Consider the following 21,153-nt stretch of genomic DNA (forward strand, 5'->3'; position numbering starts at 1 on the left):
AAGAATATTTTATTCAACCCTTCCAGTAGTTGTTTAGGTGGGTCACGCAATGCTGAAAATAGGTGTCAGAACTTTGGGAGAGCTAATGTTTTGATAATTGTGATTTTACCTATTGGAGTTAAATCTCGTTTAGTCCACAAACCTAACATATTTTTTTTTTAATTGCACTGATTTTAGATTGATAATTATATGAAGTAATATCTTTTTGGATTGATCGCTGATCGTTATCTTCGCCTTTCATCTTCCAGATTGTTTTGTAAATAGTATTCCGATGAGCTTAAAATTGCTATTTCCCCATTTTATTTTCAGATCATTACACAAAGTTTCAGCTGAACCTGATTTCCTGCCCAACCAAATTGCTTGTGATTTTGAAATATTTAAACGTAGTCCAGAAATCATTCTAAACATATCAATAACTCTCATATATTCTCTAAGTGATTTTTCACTGCCAACTAGAGTTAAAAAAGAGTCGTATACTGACCTAATTTGTTTTCTTTTCCAGCCACCGTTATACCTGTAATATTTCGATTTTCTTTAAGTGCTATTGCCAACAGTTCTACTATAATAATAAAGATATATGATGCCAATGCATCTCCTTGTCAACAGCCTCGTTCAAGACTGAAGAACTAAGATAAATTCCCATAGTTAATGATACACCTGGTACTAGAGGTGTAGAGAGTAAGAAATCATTAATAGATTCCCCAGAATTGAAGGGCCTGAGTGCCTTTACAAGAAAATCCTATTCCAATGAATCAAATGCTTTTTCAAAATCTAATAATAATAACAATCCTGGCTGATTTTCCTTTTTTTAGATAGTCAATCAAATCATACAAAAAAAGAGTGTTGTCACCAATAAACCGTCCCTTTATAAAACCCCTTCTGAGAGTCACTTATGATACTTGTTAGTACTTTCTGCAAACGATTTGCTATGGCACTAGAACCAATTTTGTAATCTACATCTAATAGTGAAATGGGTCGCCAATTTTTTATATAATTTTTCTTCTTTGGGAATACAAGTTATTACACCTTGGGATTGAAACTGGGACAAATTTCCAATCTGGTATCTATCATTTGATGAACGAATCACAAACGCAGCAATGTCTTTCCAGAAAAATTGGTAAAACTCAACTGTGAAACCGTCCGAACCTGGTGAGTTTTCATTTTTCATATTCTTTGATGCTTCACTGCACTCCTGTAGTCTCAGTACACCTTCATAATTTCTTTTTCTGTACATTAGTTAACTTTGTGATTTTTAAAAACTATCTTCAAAGAGGCTTGTCTATTGGCTCCTGTTATACTTTTGCATAAATCTGAGAGAAAAAAGTCACTTGTTCCGCTGAAATCTGCCTTTCTCCTGTAATATGGTTTCCATCTGAGCCAATGAGGTCGAATATAGTTTCATTTACAGAGTTTCTTTTTTCCAATTTACAAAAATATTCCAATCTCCCAATTTCCTACCAAGTAGGTTTTGACATTAAAACCTCAACATAGTTTGTTCTTGGATTTTGTAATGCTTGCTGTTTTTCTTCAAGTAATTTTAAAATCTCTGCTTCTCCTGATGCATTACTGCAGACTTCAATTCCAAAATTTCCTTTTTGTCCTCATGCTGTTGCTTATTCTATTGAAACTGACCGAACTTGCATTTTCAGAATCTCCCCAAACAACTGATCACTAACTCTAAATTTTATCTCTTCCTTTTGCTCCAATTTACCAGATACCATATACTCTTCTATTGTTTCCCTGATGCATATATCCAGTTTCCAATCAACTGAAAATTAAATTACCAGTAACCTTTTCCCTTTTTATTTTCACTTATTAAGCAACACATCATGTCATGGGGTTGGGTCAATCCCCGTCACCACTATAATAAAGAAAATAAAATAAAAATTGCTTAAGGCAAACAAACAATTAAGTTACATTATATTGAGAAAAGGTATAGTGGAAACAAGAAGAAAAGTAAGTAAAATAGATTTAGCTTTCAATACAAAATTTCGCAATAAATTATGCAGACAAAAGGCTGCAAAATTTGCATAAAGCAAAGACACAAACTGTAATCTAAAAACAGTAAAATATATCATTATCATTCCTTATTTTCTGATGTCCATGGCATTATAAATGTGTTAACTAGTATAAATTTGAACTGTCAACGCGATAGAGGAATTTCAAATGAGAATCAACGGCCTACTTGCTCTTTCAAGAACTAGCACGTACAATTTGTGTAGGGGATACCGCGGCATCACTACTTGTGCTAAATTAATTTAACTGGTAAGAGGGATTTGTGTCATCCAGACACAAGGGCTTGTGTAGAAAAATTTAAAACACCCCATATTAAAAAAGATTTCATAGGGGGTGTTTTGATTTTTTTTTTTTACACAAGTCCCTATGATTCAGGGTGATGTAAAAGTACGAGGGCGAGTCAAAAAGTAACCAGCCTAATTTATTTCCGGTTGAGATCCACCTCTTCTTTTTCGATGTAATTGCCCTCTAGTGTGATGCACTTAGAAGAACGGTGTTTAAGTGTCACCAGCCCAGAAATGAAAAAGCCAGGGTCCTTTCCATTGACCCACTCCTCAATTGCCGTCACGACTTCTTCGTCAGACCGGAAATGACGTCCATGGATATCTTTTTTCAAGTTTGGGAATAGGAAGAAATCGCTAGGAGCTAGGTCAGGCAAATAGGCAGGATGTGGTATTAATTCATACCCATTTCGCTCTACAGCATCCATTGCAAGTGTGGACTTTCGCTTTGTCCTGTTGCAGCAAAACAACTTTAGAGAGTTTACCTCGGCGTTTTTCACGGATGCTAGTTCTCAGCTGGTCTAGCAAGTTTGCATAGTACACTCCAGTTATTGTTCTTCTCTGACTTGGGTAAAAAGTCCAACATAATAACGCCTTTTGCGTCCGAAAATATTGTGGTCATCACCTTGCCAGCAGATGGTTGCGTCTTGAACTTCTTTGGCCTCGGGGACCCAGGCCCTACCCACTGACGACTCTGAGCTTTATTCTCTGGCTCATAGTAATGAACCCAAGTCTCATCTACAGTCACCAGACGCAAAGTAAAATCATCTTTCGACCTAAAACGATTCAACAAGGCGCTGCATACTGATGCTCTGGTTGCCATTTGCTCATCGCTAAGGGATTTGGGGGACGCGCATACCTAAACGATCATGTAAGATTGTTGAAACGCTATACCATGTAAAATGCCTAATGCCTGCGCTATTTCTTCCACCTGAATTCGCCTATCAGAGTATATCAGATCCCAAACTTTCTTACACATTTCATCGTCGGTGGCATCCAGTGGGCGTCCAGAACTGGCTTCATCTTCTAAAGACGTTCTACCGCGTTTGAATTCCCCTACCCAGAATTTAACCTGAACATTCGATGGTGCAAAAGACCCACAACCATCGATTAACTCGTCGTGTATTTCCTTGCATGTTTTACCTAGTAAATACTAAATACAAGTACCGAAATATAACACGGTACTCAATTTTAGATGAAAAGCATGCCTGTACATCACTAGCCATGTTTGACATTCAATTTCTTATCAAAGAATGACTCGATACGCGTGCAGTTTTGTACCGAAGTATAAAACGTGTATCAAGCTGAAACAAGGCATGGAAATCGTGACCGTCTCGGTCAATCGGAAATGGGATAGGCTGGTTACTTATTGACTCGCCCTCGTATATATATGTTTTTTAAAGATAATGATCTAATAAAATGTCCCGTACATAAGGATCCGGGTTAGAATAGGTCCTTGCCGTAAGAGGCGACTAAATGGGGCGGTCCTTCGGATCACCGGCATCTGAAGTGTAGATAGCTTGTGTAGATATTATGTACACACACACACCCTTTTAGAAAGAAATTATTTTTATACAGAACCAATAATTAATTTATCCAAAATATGTTATTAACCCACCGATTACCCTCAGAAGTCGTTCTGAATAGTCAGTTTCAACCAGGGACCTATATACTAAACTTAATATATAGGTCCCTGGTTTCAACCTTCTGCAAGCTTTAGCGATGACCACTAGTGGGATACTAATATATGTGTCTCACAGGTGGTCATCTCTATCTAGCACGTGCTTACAAATATTTTCGTTAAATTCTTATCACCGTAAACGAAAAGTGTCCTTAGCTTCTCAGTGGAGGGCTGCCGCCCCCCCCCAGACCCCCTGCTTACAAATATTTCATACCTAGCTACGCCACTGAAAAGCTTACAGAAGGTTGTCAAAACTGACTATTCAGAACGACTTATGAGGGTGATCGGTGGGGAAATACATGTAACATATTTGGGATAAATTATTGGTTTTGTATAAAAAAAAAAATTCTTTCTAGAAGGGGGGGGGGGGTACATAATATCTATACAAGCTATCCACACTTCAGATGCCTGTGCTTCGGATGAGACTACAAAAACCGAGGCCCCAAGTCTCAACAGGTGTGGCACGATAAAAATCCCTTTCTGCTCAGCTTTAGAGAATTTCTTGTCATGTTTCCCCGTTTAATATTTTAAAAATATAGGAAAAACTTTAATAAGAATATGCAATGTATCTTAGGCATATTTAAGCACAAATTGTTTTATTTTTTGATTGAGAGTGAGGCCTAGAACTCTTATATTATTATTTTTTTTGTTCTCCACCAATCAAAAATCAGTATTTTAACACACCTACTGCAGACGTGGTCGATAACCTTAAACATTGTTCAAGCTTTTTTCTGGTAAGTGACATACAGTACATTTACAGCACGTGTATTCGTGTTTTTTTCATTCTACTGCAGGTGTGGGCATTATCATGTTATTTGATTCGCGATAAAGTGTAAGAGTTATTTGCTCTTTAAATTTGGTTTATTCCGTTAAATTACAATAGGAACATGCAAATATTCAAACATTTGCATATGGCACAGGTGAAAGAAGTATAAATTAAAACAACCTTGTAGGATGGTGGGGAATCACATGATTATGCCCAGGTGTGTATCCTATATTGTTGATATATAGCGGAGTTTTTATTGTAAGGAATTTTTTGCAACCATGATGGGTGGGTGTAAAAGTAGTATTGTGAAATATTTCATCATCTCAAACCCCAACTTAGTAGGAAAATTGATAATCTGGTAGAACTTCTTCTGTGTAAATGGAACACCATAACAAACATGGATCGAATAAATCGGCGATTTAGTCTTAATTCCATTCAGGGTGTAAAAAATATATATAATTTGGTTTTTCATTTTGTGTCATCTTATATTTTATGATTTCGTGCAAAACGTAAATTGTTGAGACTCGGAAAAAATAGGTCATATTTGTGAAAGGGGGGGGGGGGGGTAGGGCACATGCCAGGCACTTGATCCACCACTTAAAGTACTAGATCTGATGGTATTTACAGCTTTGTATACACATATCTTAGTTCTGGGACAAGTTCCTTAAGGAGGTATGCGACACCAGAGAAATTTGATATCTAGATGAAAAGTGGAACAATATTTTGAAATTGAAAACTTTTAAATTTACTTTATTTAGTCAAAAAAATGCAGTTTTAGTAGAAAGCAATCTGAAATTTTTTTTAAAAACCCTGCTGGACTTGAACCCACAATTTACAGTCCAGTAGTCGACATGCCAAGCTACTGAGCTAGTCAGCAAGGCAATGATATTTGAACTGAATAGACAAATATCTGCTTATATTTATATTTTCATTCATTTTTTAAAAGGACGATGTAGAGTACCTCCTAAATCTCCATTTTCATGATTGTAATTTACATGTTTCAGGATAAAATGTTTAGTAAAGTACAGAGACAGGTTTACGCTTTTGGGAATGCTTGTCAGAAGTTAACAGGTCTGCAACAGAATGTTCGTGGTGTTATAACCCAAACAGCAAAGTCCCAGACAGTGTTTGATAAAGAGGCAAAATATGGAGCCCACAACTACCACCCCTTGCCTGTGGCAATCAATAGAGGAGAAGGTAATGTCTACGTGTTTGTATTGTCAGAGGCTTCTTATTTTACGTGCATACTTAATTTGATGGAATTGCTGTTGAAGGTCATTGTCCACAGAATATAGAATTGTGAGACTTTATTGCATAATCACAGTCCCTATTCGTTAGGAAATGAAAATATAGGTACCAGTTTGATTCTTGTGTCAGTTCAATGTATCAAGGTTTCGCACGTAATATAAAAGATATTGAAAGAAAAAAAAAAAGAAAGAAAAAGGTCTCGCACGTTTTATGAAATTGACATCTCATCTGATTTTCAGGAGTATTTATGTGGGACGTTGATGGGAATCGCTATTACGATTTTCTCAGTGCCTACAGTGCAGTAAATCAGGGTCACTCGCACCCAAAGATCATCAAAGCCCTGACCGATCAAGCATCTACTTTAGCCTTGACCTCCAGAGCATTCTACAATGACGTGCTTGGAGAATATGAAGAATATGTCACCAAACTGTTTGGCTATGATAAGGTGCTTCCTATGAACACAGGTAAATTTCTGTAAATTTCTGTCATGCTATGAAAGGTGGTGTCCTGATTTTAGATCTAATGAATTTTGTTATCTGAAGATTTGTCATAGAGGTGAAAAATTCCAGTGTGCACTATATGACTTGCATACTGGTTGTATAAAATTTTAATTTCCCTCTCAAGAATAAAATTTGATACACTTTTAAATTCTTGAACAAGCTAGGATTTAATTTTTTTCCCTATTTTAAAAAGCCTTAAACAAAGCTGTGGGAAACTTAAAATTCTAACAGCTAGTTTAAAAAAATATTTTTGTAAAGTTTTAAATTCGTAATACACTCCCTACAGTATGGAACGGGGGCACTTTGACTGAATTTTATTGTGTTTGAACACTTACTAGCAAACGACATGTATATATTTACTTTGTGTTTCACAATGTAAAGCAACACTTTGACTTTCTTGTCCATTGACTTTCTATCTGCCTTTTACAGTTTCTACTTTTTAGCTGTGAGAGATAAAAGGCATAATTTGGTTTTAATTGTTTTGTTGGCCTCTGACATTATTCAGATACACAGAAATTAACCCACTGATCAAAAACTTGGACCAATAGTGATAGCCTTTTAACCAGTATAGTTTAGACTAAGTGTATTATACATCTCTTGTGGATTTTCTCTTGGTTGGAATACTGTATGGGACATTCATTGTTTTCCTCAACTTTACTGAAAAAGGACAGCTGTAACAGAAGTACCAACCTAACTTAAGTGCTCACCTTGTTGTTCATTTAACGTCCTTTATATACATTAGTTTATGTTCAGTGATATTCATTGAGGGGAGCAAAAAACCAATTGCAAAGAAGATTGTTGTGGAGGAAATGTGTAAAATAGCAGTTTCAAATTGGAATTGTTGAAATATACCTTGTTTAGCAAAAAACTGCAATTTTATTGAAGTGTTATTGAGAGTATTGAAAAACAACTGTGGTACTCAAACTCTACATTTGTCCATCGAGTTAACCAGCTAGACAACAAAACTGAAGAGGTCACAAGGAACATAAATATCAATTTCAATGTTTATTTCTACATTTGTGTTTCAAAAAGAAATCAGCCTGCCATATTATGATTTGTCATATACTTAGTAATATTAGAATATTTAGTTTTTGCATGTTATGATACTGGCAGAATCATGTGGTAAATGTAAGTATGTCGTGCAAAAATGCACATCATGTATCAGACCAGAAATAAACAACAAAGTGAAATTCCTCATATATCATTTCAGAATGGTTGCATTCCATGGTCATTCCTTCAAAACTTCAAAGAATCAGCAAATAGACTCCTATCTTAACACACAAACTTTGCACCAATTAATTTTCTTATAAATGATATCTGATCAGTACTAAATGTGTATGAGAAATTATGCTTAATAATGAAATTGAATAGGTAGAATGCATATGCATGTTCAATGTAGTATAAATCCGTATTATCATGTCAAGTTGTCAACCCTTGGCCAGTATTAGACTGTGAGCTTAATTAGTTTTCAGTTTGCTATTGGTAACATCGATTTATGTGGAATGATACAAATTTTACTATGTCATATATTCTCTAGGTTATGTAGCACTGTAAGATTCTTATTTAAAAATATACGCGAGGAAATTATCATCGCATAATTTCGCGTAAAGCACCACTTACAAAATAAAATAACTTGCTTTTATTTTAAAATTGCTGATCAATAGACTTTTGATCAATAATAGACCACTTCTGAATTCATGATTGCAAGATTTTATGTCCATGAGGCATTTTGTGATATTTTAAACGTACTTGCGTAAAATAAGGAATCTGCAGTTACCTTAAGTGGAGAACAGGACCACCAGAGAAGGCACAGAAATCAGTGCAATATTAAACTTAAGTGGAGAACAGGACCACCAGAGAAGGCACAGAAATCAGTGCAATATTAAACTTAGCCCTCAGTAAATTGGATTAAATTGGATTCATCATTATGTATACAGTACTGTAGTAATTAGGGCTATTTGGACAGAGGATATCGACCTGTATAGCTCAGTGGTTAGAGTACCTGACTAGTACTGCAGGAGTCCCAGGTTCAAATCCTGGTGCAGCCAAAAAAAAATTCTCCTACGGGATATATATTAAATGTGGTGCCGTTGACCATTTCAGGTGAAAGTCTTGCTAGGGGCAAAAGAATCTGCTTTGTGTATCTTCAAGGGTGAAGACAATTTAAGGAGGGAGGAAAATGTAGTACATGTAGTTGGGGCTATATCGACCGTGGATATCAGCCTGGGTAGCTTAGCAGTTCTCATTCCTGCCCTAATTTTTCTACTCTCCCATGTAAATTACAAGTACATTGAATTTCTAGGTATGAAATGTGGAGTCATGTATGCATTAAATTTTTAGGTGTGGAAGGTGGAGAAACAGCTAATAAACTGGCTAGAAAATGGGCTTATAATGTTAAGAAAGTCCCAAAAGACCAAGCCAAAATTGTTTTCGCAGAAGGGAACTTCTGGGGTAGAACACTGGCTGCTATTTCCAGTTCTACAGATCCTTCTAGCTACGATGGATATGGCCCGTATTTGCCTGGTTACACAATTGTGCCATACAATGACCTTGAAGCTCTAGAGGTGAGCATAAATATTGTAACTTGACATTTGAATATGTGGGGGAAAGATTTTTTTGTTTTATTTTTGTATTTTATGCACATTCATACATACAACTGTATTGTAAAGAGTTACCTCTCTTGAATATCTAATTGTCTGTTGTAGAAAGAGCTGCAGGATCCTAACTGCTGTGCTTTCATGGTGGAGCCCATCCAGGGAGAGGCTGGGGTTGTAGTCCCGCAGGAGGGGTACCTAAGAAAAGTCAGGGAATTATGTACCAAGTACAATGTGCTGTGGATTGCTGATGAGGTGCAGACCGGACTGTGCAGAACAGGGAAGTGAGTAAAATAGAGCATGAATCGATCTTTCACAGTATTTTAAATTTTAAAATTTCTTTTTTAGGGGGAGGGGATGAAAAAAATTTCCTACACATGCATTTGTTCCTTATAAAGTTGAGAGATTTTATATATAGTCACTGATTTTGCAGGATGTTGGCTGTTGACCATGAAAATGTTAAGCCCGACATACTTATTCTGGGGAAAGCTTTGTCTGGAGGCATTTATCCAGTGAGTATTTGTAATGTACATGTGGTTTAGATTAGGATATTTGTTATGTACATGTGGTTTAGATTAGGATATTTGTAATATACATGTGGTTTAGATTAGGATATTTGTAATGTACATGTGGTTTAGATTAGGATATTTGTTATGTACATGTAGTTTAGATTAGGATATTTGTAATGTACATGTGGTTTAGATTAGGATATTTGTTATGTACATGTAGTTTAGATTAGGATATTTGTAATATACATGTACATATGGTTTAGATTAGGATATTTGTAATATACATATGGTTTAGATTAGGATATTTGTAATATACATGTGGTTTAGATTAGGATATTTGTTATGTACATGTGGTTTAGATTAGGATATTTGTAATATACATGTGGTTTAGATTAGGATATTTGTAATATACTTGTGGTTTTGATTAGGATATTTGTAATGTACATGTGGTTTAGATTAGGATATTTGTAATATACATGTGTTTTAGATTAGGATATTTGTTATGTACATGTGGTTTAGATTAGGATATTTGTTATGTACATGTAGTTTAGGATATATGAATATTTAAAAGAAAATATTGTCATGGATGGAATGTATGAAATTTGAAACTTGAAAACAAAATTAGATTTATTTTGCAAAAAATTTTAATTTTAGTGAAAAATCACTGAAAAAAAGTATAAGAACTGCTGCGGGACTTGGGAATTCATGATCTAGAGATAGACAGCATTGTGACATAACCCACTGAGTCTTCATTAATTATTGTGATGATGTGTCACTAAAATATTTCTGTTTAAGTGTAAGAGTGTATTATGCTATTGTGAGTTTCTTTAACTATACTATTGTAAGAGTTTCTTTATCATACTATTATAAGTATTAATGTGGACCTCCTTGAAGGTAAGTAAGCGTGTACTCTGCATGTCGTTTCACACCATTCTAAATTTGTGACAGGTGTCTGCTGTCTTGGCCGATGATGAGGTGATGCTTACCATTAAACCAGGAGAACATGGATCTACATACGGAGGTAACCCACTAGGATGTAGGGTAGCCATTGCAGCATTACAGGTACATGTCGTGTTGTTCAGAAATGTGTTATCTTCATAACACTCCTTCATTTCACTGACTTTTTATATAGAAGTGGTGTAGATTTGACAAGAAAACACACGCTAACTCTCCCAGTGTCGCTGTGAGGTTCATAGTTTTAAAAGTCCATCTCCTGACAACTGATACACACCTTAAATCTTACATCTTCTGTTGTTGGTTTTTTTCCTCATCTTTAACTTTCATAACCCTGCTTCCCCCTTCCCTCCCCCCCCCCCCCCCCCCCCCCCCCCGAAACCATTTTTTCAATCATTGTGATATGCTTTTCTCTTGGAAGTTCACCAACAGTAAAGCAGGGCCTAGATTTAAGATTAGTAATACTCGAGTGCACAGCAACATGGGTGGCTGACATTGTATGGTTGTGGAATTGTTATGGGTGGCTGACTGGCTGATTGTTATCCAGGACAAGTTCACTGACTCCGTTATTTTCCAATGTGAGATTGTCTAGATTAATAAGAAATTACTACAGACTTTTTGAATTAAGAAGAATTTAGTGTTCGTTAACAACCAATGATAATTCATTACAATGAGGAACTTTGCAGCTTTAATATTGATATGGTATTTTGATATATATTTTATTAATGAGCCTTTATAATCTCTAGAAAATATTTTAGATTTACATACATATGTCAGACATTCACTGGAAGTGCAACAAAAGTGAACATGGCTGCATCTACTCGGGTCAAAAATGTCACAATTTGTCAGCGCAGTTTAGAGACTGTTATGAGGCCTGTGTCACTTTAATATTTGTGGTGAAGATTTATGATACCTAGATAAAAAGTATAAAGACTGGTTGAAGCTAGATGTAGTAAAGAAAGATTTCTTTGACAAACCCTTGTAGTATCTTGATGTTAAACTGCAAAAATTTACAGAAATCTTTCAGAGAAGCACATTCAAAAGTTACTGTGTATGAAAAATGTGTTGCGGATCTGATAGTTGTTTGTAGACATTAACAATGCAGTTTTCTGTCAAGTTAAGTATTTTGATAGCCTGAATTTAATCAGACATCATCTTTAAAAAGGAGGAGTAAATGATATTGTCTTTTGACATCACCCTCAGTAGATATTGATTGCACCCGACCTACCCCTTACTCAATTCCTTACACTTCAGCTGAATCATTTAGCTTCACACTAGAATGTTACACGCCACTAAATAAATAACACACCACTGATCACAGTGATACACAAGTACATTAATAGATCAGATGTGTGATAGTATATAAGTATTAAGTTACTGTAGAAGTGCTTATTTACGCTGGGTGTTAAGTACGCGTTCTTCCACGTCCAACATTACATGTTGGGGAAAAATATGTGGTAACTGAATATAATGTATATTATTATATCAAATATTTTTAACTATACATGTAGGGGAATTTTACATGCTTATTACATGACCGCATAGTTAGTATAAATACCCCCCCCCCCCCCCCCCCCCCCGTAAATAACCACTTTTACAGTAGTAACCCGGTATATAGCTTTGATTTATTTGGTCAAATGTAAGTCACTGTGGTGGTTTCCTGCTAAACATGAGTTGTGATATTGTAGTACAGTTCTCCATGATGATATATGACTCATGACATGTATATGACTATGTTTTCTATTTAGGTCTTGTTGGATGAGAAACTTGCTGACAATGCAGAGAAGTTAGGAGTAATTTTGAGAAACGAACTATCTAAACTGCCAAAGGAGAAAGTGAAATTAGTCAGAGGCAAAGGCTTGTTAAATGCCATTGTCATTAACGACAGTAAGTGTGCTTATATTTATGTCTCCTCTTCCCAGAAGGGGGACATATTGTTTTAGTGTTAATTTTTCTTCATCTTCTTCTTCTGCTTCTTCTCTAATCGATGCTGTACCGATAGCAATGGATTTTTACCAAAATCACTGTACATCCAGGAAAGGTCAAAGTTCAGAGATGTAATGTGATACATTAAAATAAGTTGTAATGTGACTACTTCAGCATATTATATCTCAAAGATATCTATTACACTGAAAATGTATGAAAAATTCTCATTTTCATTTATTCTGGATGACTTTGACCTTGACCTAATTTTAAAGGTCAAAGGTCAACGATGGTATTCCAGTTTTTTCCATCTCTCTACGACTGATACTTTAGAAGTTGTAAATCTTGGATGTTAAATCGCAAACTTTCAGGGGCATTAACTCCTTTTAGGAATTAACAAACTCTCAAAAGTAAGAAATGGTCTTTTGCACTTAATCAGGCAATAAGTTTAATGAAGATTTCATGTTCCTACCATTTACGGTTTCGAAACTGTATGGATAACGATGGTTTTTACGCAAGTCACTGTAAATCTGAGAAAGTTCAGAGTCGAAATGTAATACATTGACATGAGTTAGGGTGTGACTACTTGTGCATATCATATCTTTTTTGTATCTTATATGCTGAAGACAGAATGAAAAATGTTCATTTTCATAGTTTCTTAATGACATTGACCTTGACCTAATTTTCAAGGTCAAAGGTCAGGGATCTCATTCCAGTTAGTTATGTTTTTCTACAACTAATACATCAGGAGTTGTAAATTTCTACACGAAATTGCAAACTTTCAGGGGAATCAATTCCCATTAGGGATCAATGAACCATCAAAAGGAAGGAGTCATCTTTTACACTTGATCAGGGAACGAGTTTGGTGAAGATTTCATGTTCCTACCATTTACGGTTTCGACACTGTACTGATAACAATGCTTTTTATGCAAGTCACTGTAAATCAGAGAAAGGTCAAAGTTCAGAGTTCTAATGTAATGCGTTGGAATAAGTTGGTACGTGACTACTTGTGCATATCATATCTTATTGGTATCTTATATGCTGAAGACAGTATGACAAATGCTCATTTTCATAGATTTTGGTTGACTTTGACCTAATTTTCAAGGTCAAGGATCCCATTCCAGTTGGTTCCATCTTTCTACGATTAATACTTTAGGAATTGTAAATCTTAACGTAAAAATTTCAAACTTTCTAGGGCATTATCTCCCTTTTGGGATCAACAAGACTCACTTTTTTCATCTAAATCAGCTGATGAATTTAGTGAAAATGCCATGCCTCTACTATTTAGTTTCCGAGATGAATTGATAACAATGGTTTTTTGTGTCAAGTCCCATAAGTTCATAAGGGGTCAAAGGTCAGGTACACAGGGTCAAATCTGAGCATGTTTGGAAATGTCAAATATCATGGACTAGATCTATATTGTTTTTTGATATGTCTTGAGGCGTAATTGTTTTTTGTTTTTTTTTGGCAGAAGAAAATAATAAACAGAAGAATATCAATAGTGCTTTACACAGAAAGATGGAAAGCCCTAATTAAAGAACAAGATTTTATAATAGATGAGAACAGAATTTAAAGTGACATATGACAAGCAAATTTCAGTTACTCATGAAAACATAACAAATTTACTTCTACATATTATAGTGCGTTTTTATGACATTACATTTATCAATAAACTTACTGAGAAATAATCAAGAACTCGTACCTGTAGTGATGAAATGTGATGATTGGCCCAGATAAGTGTTTGAGACATCACTGTAGTTCTAAAGCCATGAAATACTGGGAACAACAGATACTAAAGCATAACTCTATTTATGATTTAGTGACAATAATTTACAAATAGGTGATAACTTACACTGGCACAAGTCTACAAACTTTATACTAGCAGTGAATTTTTGTGCAACTTTTACCTTACAGTATACTTTTTGTAGGATTCCTCTTGAAGTCATCGTATTGTTTAACATTTTGGGTTTTCTCATAAACTAAGCACTACATGTGTATGAATGGTGAAGATACCGAACAGTGATCATTCTCATAACTCCTATAAGCAATACAAAATAGAGAATTGGGCAAACACGGACCCCTGGACACACCAGAGGTGGGATCAGGTGCCTAGGAGGAGTAAGCATCCCCTGTGTATATGATTAACAGGGATGCTATGTCTTTGAATAAGGAAAAAGCTTGTCATGTCACTTTGGATTTTTTTGTATGCCAAGTACAAATTCGTTCTCATGACCAATAATCTACAGGAAATATTAAATGATGTTAAATTAAAAATTTATCAACAATGCCACTTAGGCTAAAAAAAAATATATTAATCGATAGTTTCTCAGGCCCTGCTGCTTCTGTTAAAAAGGTACCGCATGGATTTTTTTTTTTTCAATTTATATTTGTTTATTCATATAAATGAGGTAACTCGACTTATGGACATTTATGTAAAACTTTCAGAAGGTTTAATAAAATTATAGGTATTTTTTCTATCAAATAATAATTGAATGCATACTCATTTATGTGCAAGTCTTTAAGAATATTAGTATACATTTACTAGTAAAAAAATGTGAAGCTATTTTAAAGTCATTGCGTATTCTATATAAACATGTACATGAGGAAGAAAAGGTAACTCATTCTACAGTCAACATAAAAAAGAAAGATAACTCATACTACAGCCAATTAAAAAAAAAAACCTGCCTGCCTCATCAAACTTTTAAATTTTTTGCCCGAGAAACCATTAATTTTTTTTTTACCTTATTTAATCTTGAATGACTTACAGAATATGATGCCTGGGACGTATGTGTCAAGCTGAGGGACAATGGACTACTGGCCAAGCCCACACATGGTGACATCATCAGATTTGCCCCACCCCTAGTTATCTCCGAGCAAGAGTTAAATGAGTGCATTTCCATCATCAAGAGCACCATTGAAAGCCTTTGAAGATGTTGGCGTATTCCTCTGCGTTTCATAGCAAGGAGAGACGTTAGATACTATCCATGTTGATTAATGGTGGAAATTAATATCAAAGCATGTGATCAAAACTTTTGGGAGAAAGTATCTAATTTAGATAAAATTTCAAAAAATTAATTCCTCATTGAAAAGTTTCTTTTCATATCTCAGAACTTTTTCCAAAAACAAAAAACAAGATGTCTCATTGAAAGTTTACTTTCTTATCTCAGAATATTTTTTGAAAAATGATATTCTCATTGAAAAGGAACTTTTCAAATCTCAGAATATTTTTCAAAAATTATAATCTCATTGAGAAGTTTTCTTTCACGTCTCAAAGTATTTTTTTTTTCAGTGTTCTAGTGCCATAACTATAGTGGGTTTTTTTTCTTCTTCAAAGTGAGGGCATTGTATTATCTTGATGTTGGAGTTGGAAACGTTTAATTTTTTTCTTCTTGATATTACTCCTTCTGTGAAGGAAACTTTGAAATGCAAAAACTGAAACAGTGTGATAGAGGTTTGAAATCTCAAATGATTCGCTTTATTTTTTTTTTTTAACTAATCCAAATTAGTGTAGTTATGTTTTGAGTTTATAAAATTAAAGATCTGAGTGTTGTGTTCAATGCATGTTACTCTGAAAGGGTATTTCATATTTGATGTACCAACTTTTATGTTTTATGAAGTTGTAGAAAAATCTTCTTTTGTCATGAAGTTGCAGATGTGGAATGGTATTCAGCATTTGATTAAATCACGGTTACAGTGTACTGATGATCTTGTGTTTTGTAAGGTCAGGTCTATTTCTCGTGTGTGCCCCGGGTTTTTCGTTTGATATACACTCGTCATTGTGATGCACTAGATATGAAATTATCTAAACATCTGAAATATTTATCTCTTTGTGTTTAAGTAGGGGTCATGTAATAGTAACTGCAACACTGCTTTCTGCTACCATCTGGCCCCAAGACCATAAACTGAGAAAAGACCTAAGTCAAGATTTTGATTACTTATATCTTAAGATTTATCTAGCATAGATTGTTTTTTAAAAAATGCAGGTTTATAAAAAATAAATCAAATGCAAATATATGCTGAAAATTTTATTTGTTTATGAAAATTATTTCAAAACTTAGCTTGAATTTAGAAATAGACTTAAGAATATTCTCAGTTTATGTTCTTGAGGCCTGAATCTTTAAAATACCCATTTGCAACACAAAAGTTGCTGATAACAAAGTGTCATAACCTTGAACAAATAATTCAGTATCACATGACATGAATTTCCAGGGGAGACATTGTTTCTTTTAAAGATTCAGAAGAGATATATTCTCTGAACTTTTAAAAGACAATTGATACCAAAAACAATGGATGCATGGGTTCATATATATTTTAGGTTTCGTTTAGTTGTAATAAGTACAAATATAAAATTCATGAAAAATAAGCTTACGGGACTTGTAAATTTTCTATGCTGTGCAAAACTTGAAATACATGTGTATTATCCCTCCTTATATAACTATAAATTTTCCTCACTCTTTTGTACTTGATTTAGAATTCATGGGGATAAATTACATTCCATATGGTAAATTGCATTAGAACAAGGATTTGGTTTTCATTTTCATCATTCTTGAAAAAGTTTGTAGCAAGTGTCGTTGAGGAGAAATTGCACATCAGAGAAACACAGTATGAATGGAGAGTGGAGGATGAAAGGTAAAGATAACGAACAACCTCTTAACTCCTATAAGGAATACAAAATAGAGAGAGTTGGGCGAAAACGGACCTCTGGACATAGCAAGAGGTGGGATCAGATGGCTAGGAGGAGTAAGCATCACCTGTCGACCGGAGGATATGTACAATGATACCGGGGGTATCTGAAATTAAAAAGTGACAAAAAATGCAAGAACTATGGGTCAGCAGTCAAGACAGTAACCTATTGAGCTACCCAGCTAGGCGATTAGATTTAAAGTAAATTACTTGTATTGCTGATATTCATATTTTTCATTCAAGTTTCAAAAGGAAGTCGGCCATTATAACGATGTAGTGTTCCTCTTAAACAGTGTAACATCAAGTACAAGCGCATGCTTCACTACGAAGTTGAGACGAAACTTTGTAATTTCTATTTGTGTATGGTCGTGCTTCCCATGAACTAAATGGTAGTGGAGAGTGTATTATGAAAATGCATATTTTGTAGACAATTCTACATTGGAAATAGAAGATTGATTGATTGAATATTGTTTGCGTCCCTCAGGAGAATATTTCACTCGTATGGAGACGTCACCACTGCCGGTGAAGTATGGCAAGCCCTTTTACTATTTATTCAAAAAATAAGATATCTCTTTAAATTAAAGAGATATCTCTTATTTTAAAGAGATATCTCTTAATCTTAAGAGATATCTCTCTAAATAAGAGATACCTCTTTCACTTAGAGAGATATCTCTTACATTCAAAGAGATATCTCTTTTACTTTAAGAGATATATCTTACACTTAAAGAGATATCTCTTTCACTTTAAGAGATATCTCTTTCACCTAGAGAGATATCTCTTATACTTTAAGAGATATCACTTAAACTTTAAGAGATATCTCTTATACTTTAAGAGATATCTCTTTAACTTAAAGAGATATCTCTTTTACTCTGAGAGATATCTCCTTCACTTAAAGAGATATCTTTCTAAGAATTCCTAGAGAGATATATCTCACAGTATAAGAGATATCTCTTAAATCGTTGAAAAAGAGATATCTCTCAAAGAGAAAGAGATATCTCTTTCCAATATTTTTATTAGTTTAAATACTTAAGGAATTCTCCCTAAAACGGAAACTCGCCAAAGCAAATCTTACCATGATGGTTGGGGTGTTGCTAAAACGCGGAACGGAAAATGAAACGGAAGACAGAACGGAAAAAATATTATGAGGAGGTCAACACTTTGCAAAATCAAAAGGCTTATTATGAACAAGGGATGCAGAAATTACAGAGAGAACAGGAAGTCATCCTCAGAATCCACCATTTCATACAATCTCTACCCAGAGTTATCGTTCCTTACACTCATTTACACCTCTGTCAACGTCTCAAAGGTTTTACAAGATTTTTGTTAAAATGGCACGTATGCTCAAAATAAAGTATGGTTTTGACTTCAGTTACAAAAATATACGTAAATAAATAAATATTGAGCAGATGTCAAGTATTTTTGTGACACAAGAAGCATTGATTTGGGTTGAAACGTTGATATTGGGTAGTTCTATTGCACCAGGCCTATACATAGGTACATGAAGAATATATAGTAATGGGGGGGGGGGGGGGGGGGGGGGGAATCTACAACTAGTTGCTTGTCCTACATTTTCCCAATATTTTATAAAATAGTTCTTAGTTTTATTAGCCGTAAAAAAGTGGAATAACATTGCTTATTTTGAGACGTTAACAGAGGTGTTAGTGAGAGCAAGGAACGATAACTCTGGGTAGAGATTGCATTTCATGTTGATACCTCATACTAATGCATTATGTATTTTACACGGTGTATTTTGTGGATGAATGTACCAACATGCGCTTGCTTAATAATTTGCATATATAGTAAATTTTAATAAATATATCAAGCAAGCGCCTGTTGGCACCATCTTTTTCCCCGGCTTTGTCATCCCTCCCCCCAGATTTTGACAGTATGATGTTTCACAAATGAATAGAAAATAAATAAGATAACATACTGAAAAAGACTTGAAGCATAATTGAACCCCTTTCAAATTTTATTACTTTACTCTGGCTGGTACCGTAAGAAAAGATTTTATGAGCCCATCCAGTGAATAAAAGGTACACCCCCACCCCCCGAAAACAACATTGAAAAAAGATAAAATTATTTTTTGAACAATTTTCCCCATTGAACGCGCTTTTAATCGAGCTACATATGTTTAAGATAACTGAATTTGAATTTGAATTTAGTTCTACGCCTGGTACAATAAACATATATGTATCACATCAAATGAGCGAATGAGTCCGTGAAGAAAAAAGTTTTTGCCTCATTTGGGATGAATCTATGTGAACGTTCGTACATTTACCGATATCCTGCGAATTAGTGTTGAAACTGAAATGATACAGCGGGAAAGAAAGATAGAAACAAAACCAATGTTAACTAGGATGAAGTTTACGACCCAAGAGTAAGAGAAATTAACAGATTTATTTTCATAATATATGAAATAGCTAACACAGAATTTATGCTTGAATGGAATTAAAAGTTATCTCATTATTAATCCAAATGTTAAGCTATACAAGTATTTAGTTTTAAAAAAATTAACTGCCAGAAGTTTTCCCTATTTAGGATTGGAGTGCTGCGGTTACTAAGTCTCCTGGAAGTTAAAAAGTAATAAATCAAACACAAGATGTTTAACTTGTTGACTAAATAAGATCATGAATTATTATTTATTGTTTTATACATATCACACTCCCTGTTGTAAGTACACACATACACGGTATTATGAGTAAATACATGTACATGTACATGTGCGTTAATGACGTTTTGCCACCGGGGGGGGGGGGGGGGGGGGGGGGGGGGGGGGGGGGGGGGGGGGGGGGGGGGTATAAACCAATAAACCACGTGTGTTCTTTTCATTCTTTACCCATAGCTGTTACTGCTCGCTAACACATCTGTCAATACCGAAATTTCAAAATTCTTGTAAAATGCCTTGTAAATTCTTATATCAACGTTTAACTAAATTTGGTTACTCAATTTATGATGCAAATTTTTTAGATAAAGTTGTTTTATCGCTTGTAAACAACTCTTAAATTCCGTTCCGTCCGCGTTTTAGCAACACCCTGATGGCTGCAATCCCGTGGGAAGGTTTTGATTTTACCGCATGTGAAATGTATACAGGTAACAAAAAACAAAGACAATAAATTGATGAAATATGCAAGTTAGACTAGATTTTGGTCTCTCGGCAACTTGACAATGTTACCACCAATCACCTCTTCAACCTTTCCCGCCATTTGTACACTAGAAGTATTTTGCTTGGTTAAAAATAGGGTTATATCATTTCAATAACAATGCAAAGGGGAGAAGTCATGATCACCGAGGGAAAAATCTAAAGCGATATCTCTCTAGGGTTAAAGAGATATCTCTTTTTGAAAATTTAAAGAGATATCTCGAGATATCTCTTTTTACATCAATAGAGAGATATCTCTTTACGCTAGAGAGATATTTCTTTCTATCTGAGAGATATCTCTAAAGCTTTGAGAGATATCTCTCAAAGTGAAAGAGATATCTCCCAGCGTGAAGAGATATCTCCCTAGCGTAAAAAGATATCTCTCTATCTTACAGAGATATATCTATCTTACAGAGATATCTCTTTAACCAATAGAGATATCTCTCTTATTTAAAGAGATATCTTATTTTACGAATAAATAGTAAAAGGGCTTGCCATAGTGAAGGGCTGCAAAATTTAGGCCTATGCTCGTCGCTAATGGCCATTGAGTAGGGAGGGATCTTTCCTAGTGCCACACTTGCTGTGACACGGGACCTCGGTTTTTGCGGTCTCATCCGAAGGACCGCCCCATTTAGTCGCCTCTTACGACAAGCAAGGGGGTACCGAGGGCCTATCCTTACCCGGATCCTCACGGGATTGAAATAGAAGAAATGTATATCCCGGGTTTTAATGAATGTGCAAGGTTATGTGATGCTCCTCGCGAGCATACTCATTGCCGACCTGATAAAGAGTAACACACAGTGTCTACATATCTATGACGTTTGTACAATTTGCTTTATGCTACATAGCCAGAAAGACT

The 21,153-nt window shown here is 35.0% G+C and overlaps 1 protein-coding gene across 1 annotated transcript; it reads left to right on the forward strand.

Annotated features, from left to right (window-relative positions):
• The first annotated feature begins 4,584 nt into the window (after window positions 1-4,584).
• Window positions 4,585-16,170, forward strand: LOC125659336 (ornithine aminotransferase, mitochondrial-like). The gene is made up of 9 exons (XM_048890981.2): window positions 4,585-4,712; window positions 5,749-5,941; window positions 6,232-6,456; window positions 8,833-9,056; window positions 9,198-9,370; window positions 9,520-9,598; window positions 10,544-10,657; window positions 12,298-12,436; window positions 15,240-16,170. The coding sequence occupies exons 2-9, from the start codon at window positions 5,755-5,757 to the stop codon at window positions 15,398-15,400; spliced, it is 1,302 nt and encodes a 433-aa protein (XP_048746938.1). The 5' UTR covers window positions 4,585-4,712; window positions 5,749-5,754; the 3' UTR covers window positions 15,401-16,170.
• Window positions 16,171-21,153: the final 4,983 nt, after the last annotated feature.

This window comes from Ostrea edulis, chromosome 9 (assembly GCF_947568905.1).
Source record: "Ostrea edulis chromosome 9, xbOstEdul1.1, whole genome shotgun sequence".
NCBI lineage: Eukaryota > Metazoa > Mollusca > Bivalvia > Ostreida > Ostreidae > Ostrea > Ostrea edulis.

Excerpts from the sequence above, each read along its gene's own strand:
- LOC125659336 (XM_048890981.2), top strand. The coding sequence starts at position 5,755 with ATGTTTAGTAAAGTACAGAGACAGGTTTACGCTTTTGGGAATGCTTGT. Across the intron at positions 9,599-10,543 it reads TGTCTGGAGGCATTTATCCA|GTGTCTGCTGTCTTGGCCGA; the intron begins GTGAGTATTTGT and ends AATTTGTGACAG. Across the intron at positions 12,437-15,239 it reads TGCCATTGTCATTAACGACA|AATATGATGCCTGGGACGTA; the intron begins GTAAGTGTGCTT and ends AATGACTTACAG.